General features: G+C 40.7%; 1 protein-coding gene across 4 annotated transcripts; it reads right to left on the bottom strand.

The window, feature by feature from the left end:
- Positions 1–7,404: 7,404 nt before the first annotated feature.
- zmat5 (zinc finger, matrin-type 5) lies at positions 7,405–14,248 on the bottom strand. 4 transcript variants are annotated; one of them, XM_020458137.2, is made up of 6 exons: positions 14,059–14,248; positions 12,937–13,113; positions 10,944–11,006; positions 10,766–10,846; positions 10,341–10,449; positions 7,405–10,181 (listed from the first exon to the last, which is right to left on the bottom strand). In XM_020458137.2, exons 2-6 carry the CDS (start codon positions 13,061–13,063, stop codon positions 10,031–10,033), a joined length of 531 nt encoding a protein of 176 aa, XP_020313726.1. In that variant the 5' UTR covers positions 13,064–13,113; positions 14,059–14,248; the 3' UTR covers positions 7,405–10,030. The 4 variants fall into 4 exon arrangements, with proteins under 4 accessions (XP_020313726.1, XP_020313729.1, XP_020313727.1 ...); XM_020458140.2 differs by having other exon boundaries at positions 13,668–14,236; XM_020458138.2 differs by lacking the exon at positions 14,059–14,248 and adding an exon at positions 13,663–14,032.
- Between the last annotated feature and the right edge of the window lie 881 nt (positions 14,249–15,129).

Genomic DNA, 15,129 nt, shown 5'->3' with positions numbered 1-15,129 from the left:
TAGCCTTGTCAAATGTTGTTTTCATACCTACCGTACGGATACTGTAACTTTTAAGGGAACATACATGAGTATTGTAATGTTTTAAAGCTCTAGTGTGTACAAGTCTCCCACGCCGCGCAAGCGTTCACACGCCACATCTATTTCTATGGGCACAAGCACTGTTTATGACACAAACTGTTCACACCCCTCTTGTTGGTGGAGAGAATTTTGCAGGTTCAAAGGTTATTTCCAGAAATTCTACACATTTTGTCATGGGGGTGCAAAGAAAACTTTGCCGTTTTTAAAGCAGATTTGCTTGCAATTCTATACATTTTGCCATGTCTAATATGTTTTCATGTGTTATTTGAGTGACAAAAAAATTACAACAATATGTATGGGCTAAAAAAAACAAATTAAAAAACGTTATAGCTGACATGGGCTAGTTGACCTGGACATTTCTGACAAGTTATAAATAGCTCTCTAAGGTATGCCATTGACTAGCATAACAAGAGGAACTGATGATGCACTACCCAATTTTGAAATTACACCTTGTGCATTCTACTATTACAACTTTCAAGAGTACGTTTAAAGCCGGACTGAGTTCCTGAACCAAAAAAAAAACAATATATATATATATACATATATTATTGTAATTTTGTGTGGGGGGGGGGGGGACCCCGCGCCACCCCTGCCGACCCCTTGCGCCACCCCTTGCGGGCGCGCCCCACAGTTTGGAAACCATGTGTTATGTTGTGAGCCAATAGGTGATATATACATTCATATAAAATGGTCTCAAAATCTACTCAGGGAAGTTACTAGAATGTGACAGAAATGAGGAAATTATACCGAATTGTGTAGCTGCTTTCTAATGAGTTTGAATATGAATCTTCCAGCTGCTTTCTGTGACAACACCATTAGTGTTGTGGCTGTATCAATAGGGTTTAAACCCAACAGGACAGATGGTGGCCCTCCCTTCAGACAGACGTAAGGAGCTCTGGTTCCCTGGGACTCAAATCCCAGCATGTGAAGACAGGACAACTTTTTATACCGATCAGTGGCAGACATCATTAAGAGATAGCGCTGGGTGATATGGACAAAATCCGTATCGCAATAAACTGCCTGAATTGATGCAATGACGATATATAGTACGATACGTTCATAACAATGTGCACCACCGTAAAAAAAAAATCCTTTAAACTACTACTACTGGTTTGATGGTTGTATGGGTCCCGTTAACAACCACCCATAGTAGCAAACATATTTAATTTCAAACTTCACATTTCTCTCGTATAGGCTACTTGTTGTAATAAACTACATCAGCAAAATGCCTGCAATAAGTAATCGGTATGGTCGGTGTCGATAGTTTTCAGTTTATCATCACACTTCTGTTACGAAACATCCCAATGTTCAGTAAACCATACAGTGATGGAAAAGGAGACAGACTGGGTAGGAAACAGACTTGGTAGGAGACAGACTGGGTAGGAGACATATTTGGTAGGAGACATATTTGGTAGGAGACAGACTGGGTAGGAGACATATTTGGTAGGAGACAGACTGGGTAGGAGACATATTTGGTATTAGACAGACTGGGTAGAAGACAGTCTTGATAGGAGACAGACTGGGTAGGAGACAGACTTGGTAGGAGACAGACTTGGTAGGAGACAGACTTGGTAGGAGACAGACTGGGTAGGAGACAGACTTGGTAGGAGACAGACTGGGTAGGAGACATATTTGGTAGGAGACAGACTGGGTAGGAGACATATTTGGTATTAGACAGACTGGGTAGAAGACAGTCTTGATAGGAGACAGACTGGGTAGGAGGCAGACTTGGTAGGAGACAGACTTGGTAGGAGACAGACTGGGTAGGAGACAGACTTGGTAGGAGACAGACTGGGTAGGAGACAGACTTGGTAGGAGACAGATTGGGTAGGAGACAGACTTGGTAGGAGACAGACTGGGTAGGAGACAGACTTGGTAGGAGACAGACTGGGTAGGAGACAGACTGGGTAGGAGACAGACTGGGTAGGAGACAGACTGGGTAGGAGACAGACTGGGTAAGAGACAGACTGGAAATTGGAATGTCAATGTCCTTGGTCTATTTCACTTTCTTTTCAGCCTACCATATTAAATCACAAGAGAAGTCATACCAGAGAGGAGAGTGAATTGAAAGTTCTGTTTTAGGTGACTCTAATTATGAATCAATTATTCATATGGCAAAATACCAGGAAACCTGTATGAAATTCCCACTCACAGCCTCTAGGGTCTGAACTACAGAATGGAACTTCTTTCTGCCCTGTTTCCTAGCATGATGCAAATGATAAAGACAGTGAATACTTAAGTGTGATTGATAAAGTGACATTATCTGAAGATAAATCAGCAGTAAACATATGGCTATGCTGTTGTATGAAAATATATTTTCAAAGGATGGATGGGTGGTATATTAACCTGACAGCCAACCTAGCATTAGTATTATATCACCATGTCTGTAAAATCAATAGTGTAAAATCAATACACCACAGTAAAGGCAAGGTTCCGTTGGAAACAGATGAAACATAGTTGACAATAATAAGTTACTGTCCCATTGCAAATAAAATCTGTCATTTGATCACGCAGCTCAATTTTCTATGAAACCAAGCAACTAAGCTAAAAATATTCTAATTCCTACACAGTATTCTTCACAGATACTTTGTTTATTGTTGTTTCACCAGTTACTGCCCAAAGGGTTCCCAAATCTCTGGTTGTTTACGTGTCAGAATCCTACTTGACGATATTGTGTCTTGACAAGCTGATGACCCGAGAGGCTCTGACATGGAGGCTCTCACTGAATTCTGAGTTTAGTTCCAAACAAGGCATGCCTTCTCTTTACCCCTCTGACAGTGACAGGGCTATGACTCACACACAGGGAAAGCACTCCCTTTCTCCCTCGAGGTCCTCCATCTCACAACACGAGTCTGGCAGACTGTCTATAACATTCCCCTAAGGGGACTTTGGCAGACACTAGTTGCTGGCTTTAACTGGCCAAAGATCTCTCAAAGGACTCTAATGCGCTAAGGGAGGGCTCCAGAAGTGATGAGACAGAAGGGGATGGATGTGACTGGTAGGACAATTCAGACTTTCAGACAGACTTTGGATCATATTGACGACTGTATGTTTGGTCTCCTGGGAGAAGAACAGAAATGAATTGTTTACTTGATCATTAGGAACTTATTTTTTTGAATGCTGGTATACAGCCAAAGTATACAATAAAGTGAAATTATGTAATGGATCTAAAGAAGGAAATGGTGCCCATACACCACAGTGCTGTTTATAATGGCTTTCTTTCAGCAGTGCAGATATGCAGAAACGAATTCAAATTGAATGATGGTAATCTATGCCTTTATTCCTTTTCCATCTTTTTTATTTTGCATATCTGGTTTCCTGACTCCTCATCACCCTTCCTAGACTGTAACACATACCATCTTAGCAAACAGAAGAGTCGAAATAAATGATATTCTAGGGGACTACAAAATAAAATAATATCGAACTCCCTTTGAAAACATCTAGACAACTTCCCAGACAATGAAAAAAAGAAATCTCTGAGACACATTTTAAGTTTAGCATATTTTTGTGGATAGAGTAAGACTCAACACTTCTGTTTTAATGATTCATACAACATGTTATTCTCCTGAGATTTGTCAAGCCGTTGAAAGTATTTATACTTGTTCGAAGAGAAACAGAGGTTGGTGCCGTTTCAGATGGGGGAGGATGATTCGTTTTTTTAATTAGCACGGGCTTATTTATATTACAGCATATTGGATGACTGCCATTCATATTCCATTCACCCAGCTCAATGTAACATCAATAGGTTTAGGCTACTATAAAACACAAAAAAATGTCCTGTACCGATCATGAGTTTGCTACAACCTAGCATATTATTTAAAGTTTACAATGTAGGTGCACAGGTAAAGAGAATTTTGAGTAATCAAGGTGACAGTGACACATTCAATACCGCCTTGCACACTCTTGCCTGCATCTATCTGATCTAGGGTGTAACCATTAGTCCAACAGTTGCAAATTTGAGTTTCTATTGGACAAGCATGTTTATCTCCGTTTCATTCCGTTTGCTTCCGTTTAAGAAACAGAATTTTCAACAGAATCGACGGAATGAATACACCCCTAATCACACACAAACAGCTCACTTTCATAGCTGCCACATAAAAACAGCATGATCACTTTGCTCATTGTATATATAATTCCTTCTTGCAACTATATATGTGCTCTCCTCCGCTCTCCTTTTTCCTTCGCTTGTGGACTTCAGTGCACAACGTGTTAGCTGTCTGTGACCAGGCGGAAAAACCTTTCCCGGCCAAACCTTCATATTATGACCGCTAACCACTACACACAGCCTACATCATTGTCACTTCATAGTCAACTAGAACTATTAGAACTTAGTAATCCCGCCACAATCATGCAGTACAGTGTAGAGTCAGAAAACAGTTAAGCAGCTACACCAAAGGCCCCAGTTACAATATATTAATAAAACCAACATTGACTTGGAAGAGTTGGAAGAGACTTGGAAGAGTTCCCGTGTTGGATAGCTATAGCTAGCTAGCTAACATAGCATGCCCCTTTGTTTGAGCCGGGTGTTTGAGTAGGCTAAACCAGCTAGCTGCATAAGCAGTTTAGCCGTTACACCGGTGGGCCCCGGTGGCAATAAATGAATAAAACCAAAAGCTTACCTTGACTTGGAAGTTCCAGTATTGAATAGTCATAGCCAGCTTGCTAACAAATCATCCCTCTCTGTTTGAGGCGGGTGTTTGAGTAGGCTAAACTATTTAGCTGTATTTGCTAGCTAAGTAAATGTGAAAGTAAAAAAACACAACCAAATCTCTCTCTCTGTTGCGTTTCCTTAATTTTGGAAATGAATGTTCAAAACTGTTCAACTATTGTCTTTCTCTCTCTTTGAGTCAACTACTCACCACATGTTATGCACTGCAGTGCTAACTAGCTGTAACTAATGCTTCCAGTACTAGATTCATTCTCTAATCCTTTGATTGGGTGGAGAACATGTCAGTTCATGCTGCAAGAGCTCTGATAGGTTGGAGGACATACTCAGGAAGCTGTCATAACTACTGTGTAAGGATATGGGGGGTGAGAACCATGAGCCTCCTAGGTTTTGTATTGAAGTCAATGTACCCAGAGGAGGACAGAAGCTTGCTGTTCTCCTGTTAAACATGGTGCTACCCTACAGAGTGCTGCTGAGGCAGAACATTGTGTTTTAATCAATTATTTGGTTAAGTGAATCTGTATTTAGTATAGTTTTATCTAAAAATGTTGTTTTTTTTGTTTCACTATTTTGATTTTTATGAAATTCATTGAGGAGGATGGTCCTCCCGTTTCTCCTCTAAGGAGCATCCACTGAAGAGTAAGATGAAATGGTTGGACGGTTTTAAAACAGGATCTACGTTTGGAATAGTGCCTGCAGGTACTGAATTACTGAGAGGCAAGAGAACAACTGGGGGTAAGCCTTGGACTTGTTCCCCAAAAGGCGATGCAGAAGGTTGCTCGTCTCTTAATTAAATGTTTAGACTTTTGGTGCTTGTCTCGGGAAGGTGAGAATGTGCCCAATCTCAATAATGATTCATTCATGCATCTCGGACTACCTACCAATGATGGGTCCAACCAAGCAGCCGCCTACACCATGAATATATGATAAATTATCCCACTTTGTCTTTACCAACTATTATTGCGGCATAATACATTAATCAACCTTTATCTTCCATTAATTTTCAATCAACCTTTGAATTCCAAACAAGGCAGTGAAATGTTTATTAGATACTTATCAGCCAAATATGAATTTCCAATTGTTTTATGTTGTCGTTTTCTAGAACTGCATAATGATCTACATTCTTACCATGATAATTCCGTGTGTTGACCCTAATTCCAAACTATCTACTAGTGGGATATATAAGATGAAAATATTACATTAATGATTAATGACCAATCTGTGAAATGAGGTTTGACCTGGCTGGCATGTGCTGCTCCTCAAACAACTGAATCAACATCAACATCTGTTCCTGGTGCATATGCTTTCAGTAGACAAGCTGAAGACTTGCTGCTAGGGAACCATTTCTCTTACAACTGTGTGTGTTACAAATCAAAAGTAAAAAAAATCGGTAGTGTTGATTTGGTGTTTACTCTGCATTTAACCTTAATCCCACACAGTTCAGATTCGATGCTTGAATGACTGGATTGTGAAAAACAAACCGACTCACAGTCACAGCGAATGGACCTCTGCTACTGCCTGGTGCCTAGAGCACAAGTCAATAACGAAACATCTGTAGGGACTTCTGAAGAATAACAAAAACAACACTAGCTGCTTTTAGTAACACCTATGTCAAACGTAATCACTCTCGCCAGAACGTTCAACGTCAACCTGTTGTAAAATAGCCTACTGCGATATTTCCAAGACACAGGCAACTTGTTTAATCATGGATTCAAGGAAGACCGCCTCTATGTGCAACAGAGCTCCATTGGGACTCGGCTTTGTAAGTCTCTCTTGCTGAGTTGAGAGAGAGCTTGTTGATGTGTCACATTTCAGCAGGGAATTGACTCAGTATTCAGTACTGCAACTTCTCATTTGTGGAGGTTAAGGTCTTAAAGAGCAGTTATTGTGGTACTAGAGAGCAGTGCAGCTAAAGGGCACAGAGTGTACTGACAATTAAGCAATCAATGCAAGCTGCATATTAATGACATTGAAGTTACTAGTGATAGCTAAACACTGTTGCACTTGGAATTGTGTTTGGGTACAATGACTGTACATGTTGGTGAATAGTTTGAGTACATGCAAAACTACAAGTGTGGATGCAAGTCATCCACAGTAAAATGTAATAACTTTTTGGTAATTACCAACTTGATTATGTGAAGTTATTGTATGCCTGGGAATCTCAGGGTCAGTGACACATATCAAAGCTCTCGGTGGCAGTTACACAGACACAAAGGCTTTGAGACAAGTCATTAACTGTAGGCCTGCTCCAATATTGGCCTTGCAAGTTTTTATCACAGAGCCCAGAGATGCGAGACAGCCAGCACGGTCATAATAATAATCAGAATATTATTCACACTGCCGGCCAACCAACCAGGGAAGGATCCAGCTGTCCTGCCATCTCCCTCAGGGAGCCTATCTGAAACAAATTGAAAATGTTCTTTTAGGGTGTAGCAGTTTCGGTTTCAATCTGTGTCACTGTCACAGGAAAGGCAGACGCTGCCAGCAAAGGGTCCCTGTCACAGGGTGATGGGACATCCTACCAAGATCTGGGCTGGACCGTAGCTGCCTGGCACATATGGACAGGCCCCCATTAACACACTGAAGTAATGTCCTGAATACCACTTGTTCTGTTATTCCCTAGTTGTTCTTGCAAGTGAAACAGGGGAAATAACAATATGTCCAGTTAAAACACTATTTTATTACCAGAAGATAGGAAATTTAAAACCATTTTGTGACAAAAGTGGTCAGCCATCCTTGGCGAGGTAATCACTCGTGGACAGACTACGTAAACATAAATGGTATCGTAGATCTGTCATGATACGGGAAGGTTTGATAACGAGCAGCATTAGTTCCCATGCTTTGGACAAATCACAATTTTCTCTTCTTTCGAAAAACATAAGGGGAGGGAACATTTGGCCAATAGACTTGCCTGTAACTCAGAGAGAGGGTGGAGCTCTTTGTTCCGGTTCCGATCCTCGTTCTCTTAATACGGACCCAGAACTTAATCGGAGGTAAAACAGTATGCCATCCATTATAAATAAATCATCCCAACATGGACAAAACACTTTCCATTCACATAGTATATGTGGAGGGAAGCAAATGACAAAATACAAGTTTTTTTTTAAATAAACTCAGCAAAAAAAGAAACATCCCTTCTTCAGAACCCCGTCTTTCAAAGAGAATTTGTAAAAATCCAAATAACTTCACAGATCTTCATTATAAAGGGTTTAAACACTGTTACCAATGCTTGTTCAATGAACCATAAACAATTAATGAACATGCACTGGTGGAATGGTCTTTAAGACACAGTTATGAAAACTTAGGACAATAAAGAGGCCTTTCTACGGACTCTGAAAAACACCAAAAGAAAGATGTCCAGGGTCTCTGCTCATCTGCGTGAACATGTCTTAGGCATGCTGCGAGGCATGAGGACTGCAGATGTGGCCAGGGCAATAAATTGCAATGCTAGTACTGTGAGACGCCTAAGACAGAGCTACAGAGAGACAGGACGTACAGCTGATCGTCCTCGCAGCGGCAGACCACGTGTAACAACACCTGCACAGGATCGGTACATCTGAACATCATACCTGCAGGACAGGTATAGGATTGCAACAACTGCTGAAGTTATACCAGGAACGCACAATCCCTCCACCAGTGCTCAGACTGTCCGCAATAGGCTGAGAGGATGGACTGAGGGCTTGTAGGCTTGTTGTAAGGCAGGTCCTTACCAGATATCACCAGCAACAACGTCGCCTATGGGCACAAACCCACCGTCGCTGGACCAAACAGGACTGACAAAAAGGGCTCTTCACTGACGAGTCGCGGTTTTGTCTCACCAGGGGTGATGGTCGGATTTGCGTTTATCGTCAAAGGAATGAGCGTTACACCGAGGCATGTACACTGGAGCGGGATCGATTTGGAGGTGGAGGGTCCGTCAAGGTCTGGGGCGGTGTGTCACAGCATCACCGGACTGAGCTTGTTGTCATTGCAGGCAATCTCATCTTACAAGGAAGACATCCCCCTCTCTCATGTGGTACCCTTTTTGCAGGCTCATCCTGACATGACCCTCCAGCATGACAATGCCACCAGCCATACTGCTCGTTCTGTGTGTGATTTCTTGCAAGACAGGAATGTCAGTGTTCTGCCATGGCCAGCAAAGAGCCCAGATCTCAATGCCATTGAGCATGTCTGGGACCTGTTGAATCGGAGGGTGAGGGCTAGGGCCATTCCCCCCAGAAATGTCCGGGAACTTGCAGGTGCCTTGGTGGAAGAGTGGGGTAACATCCCACAGCAAGAACGGGCAAATCTGGTGCAGTCAATGAGATGCACTGTAGTACTTAATGCAGCTGGTAAGCCACACAACATACTGACTGTTACTTTTGATTTTGACCCCCCTTTGTTCATGGACACATTATTCCATTTCTGTTAGTCACATGTTTATGTCTCAGTTGTTGAATCTTGTTATGTTCATACAAATATTTACACGTTAAGTTTGCTGAAAATAAAAGCAGTTGACAGTGAGAGGACATTTCTTTTTTTTGCTGAGTCTATATCACAGTAGCAACTCCTGTTCTGCTGCTTTCCTGAGGCCATCATTTAAAAAGCATTAGAACCTCACATTCTGTACATTTCCAACTCAGAATACATTTTCTTGAATACGAGGACCTACTCAACAAAATCTCTGCATGCACGCAACTGAATTTTAATGTTGTCGGTGATGGAGAAAATCTATTAAAATGTGTTACAAATTCACTCACTTCTATCAAGTAAAAGTTTGAGCCCTAATAGCAATTAATGATCCGTTCTTGCATCACCACATCAAACTTTGAGCAAAAAATGGTGACCCAGCTTTAAAGCTCCCATGCAGTCTTAATCATTTTAAAATCACTGTATGTCTAATAAATGACTGTGTGTTTATTTCACGAAAATATTTATTTCTCTGAGGCTCCTATTGCCATTGAAATGCTCAGTCTGATTGTGTGGGCGTGTTGATACAAATGTAAATATATTAACATACACAACCCTGATTGGCGGATAGGATCGTCTTGACTCTGAGCCTACCCTGCTTACCCCTTCAAAGTAGGATGCGTATACAAATAAAAGATGACTGGTCATAGGTCAGAATAATCAGATCAGTTACCAAAAAAAATCCGCCCACCTGAAAAGGTTGAAATTCCAGTTCTTCAAAAAAAATATGTTTTATACAAACAGCTCTTACACGAAAAAGGCATTACCATAATTTTACCAAATTTCAGGTTGTTATTTTGACCTCAGTGTGGAACTGTGATTAACTGCAATGCCCCTTCAACCCCATTCAGTTCTGACTTTGACTTTCCATCCTCCAGGGGGAGGGGGCAGAAGGGAGGGAGGAAGGTCAGGAATGGTGAGGAAATGTGGCGGTATGTCATTCTCTGGTTGATTATTTTCATCCTCCTCATCTTCCTCTTTCAGAACACTATAGAGAGTAAATAGAGTAAAATAGTTTAAGGGGAAAAGTATATTTTCACACTAACTGTATCAAATCTGACTCCATTGCAAGCGTTAATAACATTTTAGCATTAACATGCACTGTATGTAAGCACTGACAGCCTTTGACCATTGATTCATACTGTACCTTCCACTGCTTAGGGCGGCTCTCTTCTTCTCTCTCCTGGTTAGCCACTCCTCTATGCTCCGCTCAGGGGACGCTCTGTGCTCCGGGTCCTCTCTGCTCCGTCTTTCATCTAGACATTAGACTACACCTCTTAATATGGATTTCATTAACACAATCACCTTTGGAGCTTTGAATTCTGAGTGAAATTAGTGAAGATGATTACTATTAGAGATTTCATTGAACCACCTAAATTAACAGAGTGGCATTGTGTGTTCATAATTTAAATACCAGAGTACTTGCCACCATAATGACGGAAAATTGCACTTCTTAAAAATGTTATCATCGTGCAAGGTGCGACAACAACAACAGCATTGCCCATAAATTAACACTCTCAATATGAGGACCATGTCCATGGCAGACAGTGCCATCTTGTGGAAACAACTCACCTTCAATCTGCATTCTTAGGTTCTCCATGTCCCTCTCTGACATGTGAGAGAACCTACAGTTGTTGCCAAACACACACTGGCCTGATGCAAAGGACGAAAAAAAATAAAGCATTACACACCGATAGTTGTAAGGGTCTTTCATTAAAATGTTCATTATATATATCTTTGTTGTCTTTACCCGTCTGAAGAAATTTCCTGCAGGGTTTCTTAGTTTGTTCATCATACAGGATGGCTGCTGCATCTGTGATGAAAGAAGAGGTGTCATATTGTCCTCAGCCTGTTACGACAAGTACCTGTCAGATGTCGCCAGAAGATACCAACGCTAACGGAAAACGTACAGTAGCCATAGCAGCCACTTTGGAATGGCAGTGTCAGCCAATTATCTCCTTTGTTGTTCAACGTGATGTGCCATTCAATAATGGCTGCCGTGGTTACTGCTAGCTAGCGTGAAGACGATAAGGGCAGTTTTCCAGGAAAACTGGCTGTAAGTATTTCAATCTTCTCGATGGAGCAGTGTGGATAAAGGTAAACATTTGGAGTACAGTGGCATATCCCCATCCCTGCATTGAGGTATGTTTTCTGACCACAGTGCAGCTCAGTGTAAACAAGCGTAAGGGTAGGATTGGTATCTTCTGGGAACTGTCATAACAACAATGGACTGCAATTTAATTTAGAAAAGGACTGGAACTGAAATGTATTTGATCACATCATTCTGAATTGAACCCCAACCATCTCTTTATGCTGTTATTTTTGTTTAATCACGTTACATGTCTCCTAATTGGTTACTGTGTCAAACATTTAAGCCCTGATCTGATGATCTGAAGTCAAAACATGGTCGGCCCTGCTATTTAAAAAAAAAATATGTCTACTGAAATGCCAAGTAAATAAAGCCTTTATAAATCAAGAAGTGCCTGCATTCATTCTTTAAGAGTGCAAGATAATTCTTTTTTCTACATTTAACGTTTACGAAGTGGTGGCCACCATTCTCTTTATTTTTTTTCTGCCAGTCTATAGAGTGCCCTTTTTCAAAGAGCACCTTATACCAACACCTTTTTAAAGCTAAATCCATTTTTAGAGTTACAAATGAATGATATGTACCCACTGGTTCTTTAAAAAAATACAGCTTATAAATGCCTCATGAGCTTAGTTTAACTGTATTCAGAATACTAAATATATGCTTGTTTTACACCAATGTTTGTAAACAAAGTAAATGTAAACAAACACTGTATAGTCTAAAAAACATGGTTAAAACAATAATTCTGATATTATCGATGGTCAGGCCCTGTCCTTGCATCCAAAGCTCTGTCTAGGCATTTGGGAGTGATTACATTTCTAAAGCCCCATTCCTCAGCTTTCTACGGAAACAGTGGCTTTGTTATTGTTTTAACTACTGTTTGGCCCTTCAAGAACACCATGCAGTTTTTTTCTGACCCCCCAAACCATGTTGGACAAATGGTGCATTCAAGACAACTGGGAACTCCCACCCCAAAAAAAATCTGGCTGGGAAAACACTTTTTTTTTTATACAGTCATCCAAAAAAGATATATAATGATACTTAACCAGGTAGGACAGTTGAGAACAAGTTCTCATTTACAACTGCAACCTGGCCAAGATAAAGCAAAGCAGTGCGACAAAAACAGAGTTACACATAAACAAACGTACAGTCAATAACACAATAGAAAAATCTATGTTCAGTGTGTGCAAATGTAGAAGAGTAGGGAGGTAGGTAATAAATAGGCCATAGAGGCTAAATAAATTACAATTTAGCATTAATACTGGAGTGATAGATGTGCAGATAATGATGTGCAAGTAGAGATACTGGGGTGCAAAAGAGCAAGAGGGTAAGTAACAATATGTGGATGAGCTAGTTGGGTGTGCCATTTACAGATTGGTTGTGTACAAGTACAGTGAAGGGTAAGCTGCTCAGACAGTTGATGGTTAAAGTTAGATTGGGAGATATAAGACTCATGCTTCAGAGAATTTTGCAATTCGTTCCAGTCATTGGCAGCAGAGAACTGGAAGGAAAGGTGGCCATCATCCTAGATTTCTGACTTCCCTGACCTGAAAATCACTAACGTAAAGATTTCTCCTAGTCTGAGCTGTTAGTTTTTTTGTTCGTTCTCAGTTGTCTTAAACACACCATGACACTTTTGGGAAATGAAATGACTTACCCCTGAAATTGTCAAACCAGGCCTTTTTAGATCTGTGGTGTTGAACGCCATACAGGTGTTTTTTCCTGTTGTGCATGTTGTCCTGAAAGGACCGGTCACAGTAGTCACAGTAATACCGCTTCCCCATGGTTGAGATGCTGGCCTTCACTTCAGTCAGCTGTAGGTACCCTCACATCTCTGAAACAAAACACACAATGATTTGCAACAATGACCACAATATAGGCCTAATCAAAGTGCTAAGACCTTGAGGTGCTTACCATAAATTCCACTTCAACTTACTGAGCTGGTGGGTAGGACAGTTGGTCCTTTAAACAGAGGGAATTTGAGCCAAAATATCTAAAGCTACTTATTATTAAACAACTTTCCAAACGTGGGTCTGTTTTAGACCCAAGTCCTCTGCTTACCTCATGTCAAAATACAAGTACCCCACAAGTTATTCCTTTTTTGTCAACATATGGCGCACCTGCTGGACTTTTATTTTGATATGAGGTAAGTGGAGAAGAAATGGGTATATAGCAGAACCACGTTTTGAAACTCTTTAATAAAAGTTATTTCTTTAGACATTTTGACTCAAATTCCCCCGTGTTAATGACCAACCGTCATGACCACCGGCACAGTACGTTTGTGTAAGTAACTCTATATTTAACTTCTGAGGCGTATTCATTACGCCGAACCTGTTGCAAAACGTTTCCGAAAGCAAACGGAACGAAACGGGGAGGGACTAACCTTACTTTTTTTCAATACAAACGCTCGTGTTGCTCCGTTTGGTTCTTAAACGATAAACGGCTTCCGAAATTAAAACGCCCCAGCCTTCCTACGCTACGGACTGTTTTTGTGCAACTCAATGCCAATACAAAAGGTACCAACGCTGTAGTGTAAACACACCAGCGTTGCTAATAGCAGCTACTACTGGGTATGCAGGCTTTTGCTCCAACCTTACTCTACACAACTGATTATATAGGCTACTAATCCCGCAACCCCCTGCTCATCAGGGATTTGATTAGTTGAAGCAGGGCTGGTGAGAGCTGACTGCAGACCCTCACTCCAGCCAGAAGGGGAGTGGAAGGAACGGAAGCTAACGCAACCTTTGTCTTTCAGTGTAAAGAAATAAGCAATACGAACCCTTTTATGTGAGAATTTAAAGACAATCCAAGGGACACTCAGTAAAGGTTTTCAGCCAACGTTACATTTTAGGAAATTGTTCAGCTGTAAAATGTTAAGTTGTTATGATTTCGACAAAAGATTATTCGGAGCGAATTAATTTGTCAGCATTTTATCAGCAACACTTCAAATAAGTACATCCGGGTCACGGAATGGCGGACTATTTCAAAATAAAAGTCCCCCGCGTAATTGTCGAAAAGTGTCATTAACCTGTAGTTATTCATGATGTAAGTTTAAACATTAATAAGGATTCATATTTGTTCATATATAAGTGACATTTGCATTGCATTTGTGTTTTAGAACATGCTCCAAGGTCAAATAAATGCCCCCAATGCAAATGCATGACATAATCGTTTATAGAGAAAAAAATATTATTTGTGCTGACATAAAAGTGAGGTGGGGAGTACTCAGTAGGCAGGGTCTACAGAATCTAGATATGGTGTAATTTCATGGGGCTCTGAATAATAAGGAGTGTTGCTGGACTTTTACTGTGGTCAAACAGCTGAAAATGTGTTGACTGGACACTATATGGAACAAATACAGCACTGTACAGGAAAAAATATAATTTGTGCTGGTGTAAAAGTGGGGTGGGGAGTACTCAGTAGTGTCTGTAGAATATTTATAGGGTGTCATTTCATGGGGCTTTGAATAATATGGAGTGTTCCTGGCAGTGGCATAGCCAGAAATCCGTTGATTGCAGTGCCAGCAAAAATGTAGGTGGGCCAATATTTGGACACTCAAATCATCATTAAATAATCATAAAAGCATAGCCTACCATATACCCAACTGTAATCGATTGCACACAACAAACCATCTAACATGTGATTTTGCATTACAGAACAAATAGTCTTGTAGGCCTATGGAAATCCATGACTCTTGCATTTAACATGTGACTGACATAGAGCTACACATAATAAACCATAAGCCTATAATTAATAGACTATGAGACTAGAACATAATGCCTTGGTATAACAATAATAATCCTAACTTAACAGAGTTCACCAACTGTCCGAATACAGCCCAGCTGGTGAT

The sequence above is a fragment of the Oncorhynchus kisutch genome, linkage group LG23, assembly GCF_002021735.2.
Source record: "Oncorhynchus kisutch isolate 150728-3 linkage group LG23, Okis_V2, whole genome shotgun sequence".
Lineage (NCBI taxonomy): Eukaryota > Metazoa > Chordata > Actinopteri > Salmoniformes > Salmonidae > Oncorhynchus > Oncorhynchus kisutch.
Note: the sequence above shows the minus strand (reverse complement) of the source record. Positions and strands in the feature narration are given on the sequence as shown.